General features: G+C 38.7%; 1 protein-coding gene across 1 annotated transcript in view; it reads left to right on the top strand.

The window, feature by feature from the left end:
* Window positions 1–2,028: 2,028 nt before the first annotated feature.
* LOC134498548 (trifunctional purine biosynthetic protein adenosine-3-like) overlaps window positions 2,029–10,231 on the top strand; it is a 39,811-nt gene continuing 31,608 nt past the window's right edge. Inside the window, exons 1-3 of the mRNA XM_063304704.1 lie at window positions 2,029–2,121; window positions 7,710–7,887; window positions 9,015–9,110. Coding sequence (XP_063160774.1) covers window positions 7,743–7,887; window positions 9,015–9,110 — 241 coding nt within the window. The 5' untranslated portion in view covers window positions 2,029–2,121; window positions 7,710–7,742. The remainder of the gene's footprint in view (window positions 2,122–7,709; window positions 7,888–9,014; window positions 9,111–10,231) is intronic.

Raw genomic sequence — 10,231 nt, 5'->3', positions numbered from 1 at the left:
GCTCCCTTCCAGAATGTTAAGCGCATGCGTAGCACTGAGGAATTGGTGAGCCATTCCAAGAGGCACAGATTGGGACCGCCTTAACCTGCGGGGTTTATATGGCTGGGTTTTCCCACGTTTGTTCAGTTTGTTAGGATTACTGTTATGTATTATCAATAAAACATTAGAGACCGGTTCCCTGTCTCAGAGTGTTTCCTGGGAGTCAGGACACCAAGTACTGTAGTGCCATAGAATTATTTCATTTTAAAAAATATTTTAATCACCAGTAAGGCAGTATAGCCCTATCTCTACAGGGCTGTATAGGGCAGTATAGCCCTATACAACAGGTGAGGCAACCCCTTGAATTTAGGAAGTTCGGTGGGAACTACCAAGCTGCTCACCCAAAGCTGAAAAAGGAGTCGGGTGTGAAGACCCAGATGGTTTTGTGAAGAGGAGACTTGAGTTCCCATCCTTCTGCTCTACAGACTCAGCAATCTGCTGCAGTTAAATTTGATAACTAACTATATCTGAACTTCACAGTACAAGTCTCCTCCCCATGGGTGAGAAGGCTCCATGCTAATGTGTACTTCTGTGGGAGTACAAATACTGGTCTTACCTACTCTCAGCTCAGATTTCACCAACTACTGTTAATGCAAAGCTTGATGCATTACCCACCACCTGTAGATTGTGCAATTCTAGATTAGTGGTTTTTGAGTTCATGCAGAATCTAATTTAGAGTCACTAGTTAAAGACAAAGTGGTAGAAACATGTTATTTGGCAATTCTAATGATTTGATAGAAAACTTCAGGATAATGAGCAATTCCTTCTTATAATGAGTGTTCACAACTATGCCAAGATTTAAAAAAATATGTTTAGCACCACCAAAAAATGTTAAAGTTTTTCTTTAGCCAAAAAAAAAACCTACCTAAGAATAGACCAATAATCAGAGAGAATCCAATAATCATTTTATTAAAGTCAGCAAGTTACAGTGAATCAATGATCTCTTGCAGTTCAAAGAGCAAAAAGGAGCTAAGAGTCATCAACAAGAGTTCTTATATAGGTTACAGAGATTGAAGATGAGCATGCATACACATTTGATCTTAGGCAAATGATAATTTTACAAATGATAAACACTACTGTTAAGGGTACACAGGAATCTGGGTGTCCCAGTACCTGGAAAAAGTACAATTTATAATGTAGTGTACTTAGCCTTTGAAAAGTGTGAAAACCAACTGAGCTGGTTGTTATTCTGACAGTTTGACCCTGCATCTCATTTTGAATGGGGAGAGTTATAAACACATGTCTTATCAGTATCCTTGAGAATGTTACATTTTATGGCGACGTGCAGTTCATGAATTAAAAGCCGTATGTTGATGTAATAAAGGGTGCAGATCTAGGGGGATATCTGTCATGAGGGAGTAGCCATGGATAATAAGATTGTTTAGTAGTTACGGCTACTGTGGCTAGATACACTGAGTTTTACATTAAACAGGCAAACAAAGGCAGAGTTATTCAGGGACCATCTGTGACCTAGATATGAGCATCTAGGAGACATACAGCAAGTAAAAATTCTCTCCGCATTATGATGGCATTTTCATCCAATAAGTCAAATGCCAAGAATATTTGTGTTTGGCTAACACTATCTTCGTATTTGGAAAATCAGATCTTGAAATTTAGTATTATTAAGTTCTGGATTACATTTTGACAGATTGGGGTTTTATTTCATATTAATATTTCACATTAATTTATTTCCTTAATGGAAATCACAATCCTTATATATACACTTTTGTTCTTTTTTCTTTTCAGATATGTTTTTGTTTCTTATCTCTTTTTTACCATTACTTCTCTAGCTTTATATAAGAAAACTGTTTCTCTTATATCTAAGAATACAATTAATGCAAATGTATTTTCCTCTTACTTGATTGGACACAGGGATGGAATTTCAGGCAGTAGCCTGTCAACCATGTGCATTAATTCATCCTTTCAGCTCACCACAAAGCATTCCCCACTCTAAATGCTTTTGTAACTTAATCTGGCATGAGTTGAAGATTTTCTTTTCAGTGCTGCTCCTTACGATTTAGAAGAAAGAACACTGAAACTGACTTCTGTATACAATATTGCAGAATAATTTGGAAATTTTTGGTAAGTTCTGTTTACATTTCTAATCAAAGAGACTTTTTACAATGTGCTAAATTAAAATGGATATTTTACCAAAGTATAGTAGACAGTGAAACTTTCTACATCACAATCCCTAAAATGTATTTAAAGTGTAAAATGTAAAAATGTGAAAGAATGAAACATCCAGATAAACAAAAATACTGAAAGCAATTAATACTTTTATATGTCAACAAAAAACAATTTTTATTTTAATGTGATGAAATATTTAGACTGATTTCCATAAAAATTAATAGTCTCCAAATCTCAGAGATAGTTTGAAAAAAATATTGCCATGTTACTGGATGAATCTGTGTGAAGACTAGCTTAACCATTTTATATTTTGAAGATGCAGAAGGAGCATCAACCTGAGCCCAGCTAGGTTGGGAAAGCAATAGTTATTACTATTATCAATAGTTATTATCATGTATTATACTGACAGTTTTAAAATTATTTTGGATCAATATGATGTTTTCTTCTTGGGATGGTAGAATTAAGCATGTTCTTAAGCGGGTAGCTGACAGCTAGGGTTTTGAGGCTGTCCTTTTAATCTGCAATGTGCCTTTATGATATATTCATAATACCTCCAGATAGCAATCATGCTATTGTATAGTCAATATCTCACCTATATAAAGTATAACATTTCTTTTTCTCTTTTTCTCTTATTCTATTTTGGTAGAATATTCTATAATGTACATTTCCACAGTACTTTGCTTTAAATTTGGGGAGGGGAAATCAGCAGACTATATTATCAGAGCAAAGTCGTCTCTCCTCCATCCAGCTGGTCCGCTGCCATTCTCATCCACAACTCCAGTCTTCTCAGCTTGCAAGCAGCCCATGTGCTAGAATTCTCCAGAAGTACAAGTTATCATGCAAAAATTAGCTCTATGCTCCCCACTTTTTATATTTTTCATAATTCACATTCAGATGTTCAAATGTATATCATAGAGATTATCTTGATCCCCACATTCTTTCTGTTAAAAAACGTGTTTCTGCATACTTATATGCCACTATAGCAGCCCTAATTTCTGATCAAATTAGTGATTTTCAATCTGAGTGTGAAGGGGTTCTTTTGGGAAATGGTAAAGACCAGCAACAGACAGACTGTTTTTATCTTCCCTGTGTTTCCCCAGGGAGGTTTTTATTACAAAAAATTCACACACTTATTTTTTATTTTATGTTCTTAACAAACTTACTTAATAAGCCTCTGCTATCTTAAACCATACCTATACTAACATCTATGTCTATGTCTTATTCCTACACAATCTATTCTTTGTTGCTTGAGCGTACACCATAGTCACTGGCCACCTTCAAACTGGCTTCTGTCGCTGCCAGCTGCTGTTCCAAACTGCTGCTGAAGCATTGGCTCAGCAGCTTCCCAGTCTGTGCTCCTTGAGAAAAGTGCTTTGCCAGCTGCTGGCTGGCTACAGCTCCTCAGTATAGCTGCTGGAGTGGTGAAGCTGCTGGGCTCTGCTTCTCCTTTCAGCTTGTTGGTGGCTGGATTGGTGAAGTCCAAGCCTGCTCCTCCTTTCCCATCAATCTCCTGTTGAGCTGACGGCTATTTCACTCCCTCAGCTGCAAAGTCCTCCTTTCTGCTCTCCAACACAACACAACATGCCAGCACGTGCACACTGTGGTGCTCTCCATGTTTTCCTTTTACAATTGTACAATTGAAACCAGGTGTGGTGCAATGTCCTTTAGGCTGCCTTAATGTCCCAGGGGAAAAAACAAAGGGAAGGAAGAGTTCATGCTGGCCACTGCAAGGTTTTCCTTCCACCCTTAGTAAGCCATTGCTCTCTATGAATAATTTCTTAATGCATTTGTCTGTGTTTGCTGACCTTACAAATGCTGTTGTTAAAAGCTTTATTTTAATTTTGAAGTCATTAGTGGACAGATAGGACCACTGAATGGAGCAGAGCTTAATATAGCAAAAGACGTGCACAGAAAAAGAATATTATTTAAAATAGCATTAATGAGCATGTTAAAGAAATATAGGTTATTGATCTTATACACTTAGCCCACCCAAGCATAAAGAATTACACACTTAGACAAAGTAGGTTCAAATGTAAGGAAAAAAGAAGTCTTACTCATTTATTTGGTCCAGTTACATCCATCCAGAAAAATAACTGTTGTTGTTCTTTCTTTCCTAAACTGAATTAGCCCTCATTGCTGCTAAGAGCTGCATGCAGAAAAGGGGAAACTCCTGACTCTAGGCCCATGCATGGTGCCCAGATGGAAGGAGCAGCCACATGGTGCTTCTTCCCAGATGGTGGAAGAAGGAGGAAGAGGACAAAGGAATGTGGGAGGGGCAACAAACAGCTTCCTCCAGAAGCACATAAAGAATTTGAATCCTAGAACAAACTCATCCATATGCTAATGAGACATGCTGATTTGCTGAGACCTCCAACAAATTTAAGGTTTCATTCAGAGATGACAAGCATGTGGAGCATTTTTGGAATCCTGAAATTTTGTTTTGGTTTCAAGAAGAAAGGTTTCTTTGTGATAAACTGCTTAAGAAATAGTATAGATGTTAGATTATAGCTCTGCAAGAAGAAAAGCAAAGCAAGAACATTATGCCAAAGCTGGCTCACATCTGAACACGACTGTCCAGATAAACTGCCTGCTCAGAAGCTGGGTGGGGTGGGAAAAGGGCTGCAATCTGTGCCACAAAAGCTCATTCTGTCCACAGCCCTACTCCCCACCCTGTCCTTCTTTGGGTAAGTAGATAAATCAGAGAGAAATAGAGCTATTATACAGTAGCAACCAGCAAGCTTTTCCTGCAGGAATTTCTAGACAGGCATCATCTGAGCAATGAACAATAACATTCAAAATTAATAAACATTGCTTGTTCTTGAAAACTGCAGCTTTAGGACATGGCACTTTTTCTGTAAATGTGGCAATTACAGCTTCCACATCTGTTCTACAAAAATCCAGATGACCACTAAGTTACAACTGAGAGTTAGAGGTTTCTGAATCTCTTTGTTGTCATCTAGTAGCTACTTGGAGATTTTGCAGATCTGATAGCCCTACTGGTAATAAGATCATATCTAGAAATGTTACTTCCAGAATTCCCAGCAAACTGTTGAAGGTAATACAGAGAATTTCAGGAGTTGTTATCTCAAAATACTCAGACTACAATACTGTACCATGGTCACAAAGAACTGGATGACCACTAGATGGCAGAAAGAGTTCAGGTTTTCTCTATGGTATCTTTTTGCTGCCATCTAGTGTCCTTCCTTCCTTCCTTCCTTCCTTCCTTCCTTCCTTCCTTCCTTCCTTCCTTCCTTCCTTCCTTCCTTCCTTCCTTCCTTCCTTCCTTCTTTTTCACACAAGATAAGATCTCCCTAATTGCTGAAAGTGATTTTTCAAGCTCTGTATAGAATTCTGAGATTTACCACATAAGAAAATAATACACAAACCCCAAATTGACCTCCATAGAAGTAAAAAACAATTCTCAAAATCTTTCTAGTCAAAAACTTCCTCTAAGTGGGAATATAAATTCTCTTTCATCTATGCTGTTTTTATTATTTCTGCATGTCTGCCTGTTAGGGATGGGGCTTTTTTGAATGGCAGTGCGGTATAGTGGTTACAGTCTTCAAATGACAGAGAAGAAAACATTGGGCCCGTCACTGTCCCTTGGCCTAGGATTCCTTATGCTGGCAGAAAGAGAAATGGGCATTAAGGTTCAGGTTTATTAGAGAAGAGCATAAAGCAATAACAAAAATGAAAATAAATAATAAATAATAAATAATGTGGACTAGTCTGGGTGAAACTCAACTGCCGATGTAGTAGCATTTGCTCAGATCCCGCAACAGTCTTAGCTCTAAGCTATCTCTCCCTTCATTTTCTGCTGGTAATTTATTATTATAGACACGTATGCGACTTATGTGAATTCTGCTCAGAGCCTTATCAGCATCATTTGTGAGCACAGGCATATGCAAATAATCTCCAGGATCCTTTCAATTGTGTGAAAGGATGCAGCTTCTCCTCCTATCTTGGCTTAAACTACTTGTGGAGGAGAATTGTGTTTGGAGTATCCTTTAAGGCTGATTCATCATCATCATCATCTCACTCCTGCCCCGACTGCTTTAAGCTGCTTGCTTTTCCACCTGAAGGTAATGCTTTTGTAGAGATAGAAAGGCAGGCGCATTTCATTATGCTGTAATTAACATATCCGATGGGCAAGGAATGAGCACAGTAGTGTCAGCAGTAGACTTCTTAAAGGTCACATGCAAAGACAGCTCCCATTCTCTCTGCCCTAGCATTCATGATGCTTACTTCTGGTTCATATTTTTTTAAATCAACAAATGAAGGCACAGTGTTACTGACATGCATAAAAATACCTAATCAAGAATGTTGTTGGGATAGGCTAACTGCATAGTTCTTTCCAGAACACACTTTTGAACTGCTTCTCCTTTTCATTCCTGCAATTTCTGTCTGTGCAGTTGCCAGCTTCCATGCCCTGAATGACTTTGTATGAAGTGTCACAACTTAAGGATTTTAGAAAGTTAGTCACTGTATAAGCCTAGGGAGTAGGGGGCAATCTGGCTGCCACCTCTATCATCCTCTGGATCACCAGGGTTGCTCTGGCTGATCTGGCTGGCTAGGTGGTTGACCCCCTTTTTTCTTTCACCACTCCATGTGCCTCCCTCCCGAAGCTGCATTCTCAATGGATGAGGATGACCATAATTTATTTATTATTTATTTATTAATTACATTTATATCACTGCCCATCTCCCCCAATGGGGGACTCTGGGCGGTTTACAATAAATAGCATTAAAACGTAGCCAGATAAAAATTACATTAAAATATACATAAAAGCAAACATGAAATCCAAGTGGAGAGGGATCACTAAGGGCACCAGCCATCCCCAGGTGGAGCTATCTCTCTCCCCCTCCCAAGCAAGGCGGCAGAACCAGGTCTTAAGTTTCTTCTGGAAGTCCGAGAGTGAGGAAATCTGTCTCAACTCCGGGGGCAAGATGTTCCAAAGGGTGGGCGCCACTGCAGAGAAGGTCCGCCTCCTGGACCCCGCTAGATGAAATTCCTTTGCTGATGGGGTCCATAGCATGCCCTCCCTGCCTGACCAGGTGGGACGGGTCGATGTTATGGGGACGAGACTGTCCCTCAGGTACTCTGGTCCCATGCCATAATGCTGACATATCTGGGCTACCAAAATCTGTATGACCAATGGATGGCAGCAAAGCGTTACTTTTATGTATCTTTTTCCTGCCATCTAATGGATATATGCAGCCAATATGATAGCCCCAGTTTACTGAAATAAAATAAACAGAAGTAATATTAAGAGCAATGTATATTGCAGGATATATACATACATACATACATACATACGTACGTACGTACGTATTTTGCCCAATTATGCCTTGATTAGTTTCTGATTGCCCTTTTATTATAATTTAATTGCTTTGCTTCTGAAGTGACTTCATTTGTTATGCTTTAAATTATGGATAAATCAGTACCATGTTTCCACTATCTTTCTGTTGCCTGTCACTAGTATGCCTATTATCCCAATAAATATTAAACTGATTCTCCTTTTTGATGCAATCTTAATTCAGTAGCCACCATCCATCAGCTTGCTGGGGCAAGCCAGAATGGCTGATCGAGTGCTTTTGATTGGCAGCGGAGGTAGAGAACATGCACTGGCTTGGAAGCTGGCACAGTCTCTACATCTGAAACAGGTACTGGTTGCACCAGGAAATGCCGGAACAGCCAATGATGGGAAAATGTCTAATTCAGGTAAAAAGATTATTATCTGACAGCGTATTAATATATTTGAATGCCCTGGGAAAAAAATCCATAATACCTCCCCAAATTATTGTACCACATATTGAACAAAAATAAATGTTCAAGACAATATCATTTAATTCATGATTACACAAAGGAAATTTAATGTGAATTAAACAGAAAGTGCAGGTAGCTGGGTTTATACAACCAGTTTAGTTAGGTTAGTGAATTAACCCAATTTTTGAGTCTGTACAATACATTGAATCATAAACTTACCAAACAAGTTGGGTTTGCATAACCCAAGAAGCTGCAGAGAAACTAATCAGTGCTAAAACTGGCCAAGCTTAGCATGCTGTACAAATACAGCATTAGATATTGAAGTGACCTGGTAAGCATATCTGTGAACTAGCCACAAAGATTATTGCTAAAGGTATGTACATGTATTGAATCTTTAAGGCACTTCAAGTTTTGCAGATCAGAGATAATTGATGAGTAGCCCAAGAACTAAATGGGATCCAGTCAATAATATTATCTTATCTTCCCTAAATTGTACCATATTGTAAACAAATGTTTGAAAGGTAATTCTTTTATGTGGAAAAAATGCTGTCCAAAATCTATCATTCTAGTAAATTATTTTTTTACAGTATTGTTTTGTAAATAATCCTACAAGTACATACTAATTCCATAATTTTGAAGCCATTATACTTTAGATATGATAATTTTATTATAGGGAGCTCTTTTGAATAATGAGGGAAGGCACATCAAGGGGGTTGCCTGAAATCAAACAATTATTTCCAGTTTGGGGTGGTTCCTTCTTAGTGGCTCCACGAGTCCCAACCCATTGGTCAGAAGGACCCCCATCCTTTGGGAGGCTTATAGAGCTGTAGAAAAAAAGGAATTCTGCCCCCCCATCTTCCTTAATTAACCAACCATAGGATTTCTTCAACCAAACCTTTATGTACATTTTTGAAATTATTATTTCCATTAATTATTTCCATTGTTATTTCCATTATGTACATTTTTGAAATTATTATTTCCATTAACCATGATTCTTTCTGCTTTCTTTAGGCACACACAGTTTTTGTATATGCTATTTAGTAGCTGAATATTAAATTATGTATTTTTATTGTCCATTTCAGCTGTTTTAATTAGCAACCATACTATCCTTGCCCAGTTCTGCAAAGATCATAACGTTGGATTTGTGATTGCTGGACCAGAAGCTTTGCTTGCTGCTGGTAAGGTCTGAACACCTTTCAAAGCTGAGGCCTTGAACTTAGATTAAAATTAAAGCTCCAATCTTGGGCTGTAGAATGATGTACAATCCTGGGCAAGGAGCTCAATGTTGATACATCATGATTGAATGAAATTCCAAGGATTGGACATGGTTTGCAGTAGTTCTGGAGTTCAAGGATGCTTCCAGATGAAGCTTTTGTCATGTAATTGCCATCCATGAAATTTTACGGGGAGTCCACATAATATCATCTTACTTTTTCAGCCTTCCCGTGTTTTCCCACATCTTTTTTTCTAGAAAAAAATAAGGAAAAAATATGGGTTAGGCCCACCATACTTTTTGATTGGTAATTTATAATTTTTTGTTGTTTATTCATTTAGTCGCTTCTGATTCCTCGTGACTTCATGGACCAGCCCATGCCAGAGCTTCCTGTCGGTCGTCAACACCCCCAGCTCCCCCAGGGACGAGTCTGTCACCTCTAGAATATCATCCATCCATCTTGCCCTTGGTCGGCCCCTCTTCCTTTTGCCCTCCACTCTCCCTAGCATCAGCATCTTCTCCAGGCTGTTCTGTCTTCTCATTATGTGGCCAAAGTATTTCAGTTTTGCCTTTAATATCATTCCTTCAAGTGAGCAGTCTGGCTTTATTTCCTGGAGAATGGACTGGTTTGATCTTCTTGCAGTCTAAGGCACTCTCAGAATTTTCCTCCAACACCACAGTTCAAAAGCATCGATCTTCCTTCTCTCAGCCTTCCTTATGGTCCAGCTCTCGCAGCCATATGTTACTACGGGGAACACCATTGCTTTAACTATGCGGACCTTTGTTGTCAGTGTGATGTCTCTGCTCTTAACTATCTTATTGAGATTGTCATTGCTCTTCTCCCAAGGATTAAGCGTCTTCTGATTTCCTGACTGCAGTCAGCATCTGCAGTAATCTTTGCACCTAGAAATACAAAGTCTTTCACTGCTTCTACATTTTCTCCCTCTATTTTCCAGTTATCAATCAAGCTGGTTGCCATAATCTTGGTTTTTTTCAGGTTTAGCTGCAAGCCAGCTTTTGCACTTTCTTCTTTCACCTTCATCATAAGGCTCCTCAGTTCCTTTTCGCTTTCAGCCATCAAAGTGG

Source organism: Candoia aspera, chromosome 5, assembly GCF_035149785.1.
Source record: "Candoia aspera isolate rCanAsp1 chromosome 5, rCanAsp1.hap2, whole genome shotgun sequence".
Taxonomy (NCBI): domain Eukaryota; kingdom Metazoa; phylum Chordata; class Lepidosauria; order Squamata; family Boidae; genus Candoia; species Candoia aspera.
This window is presented reverse-complemented; position numbering and strand designations above follow the sequence as displayed.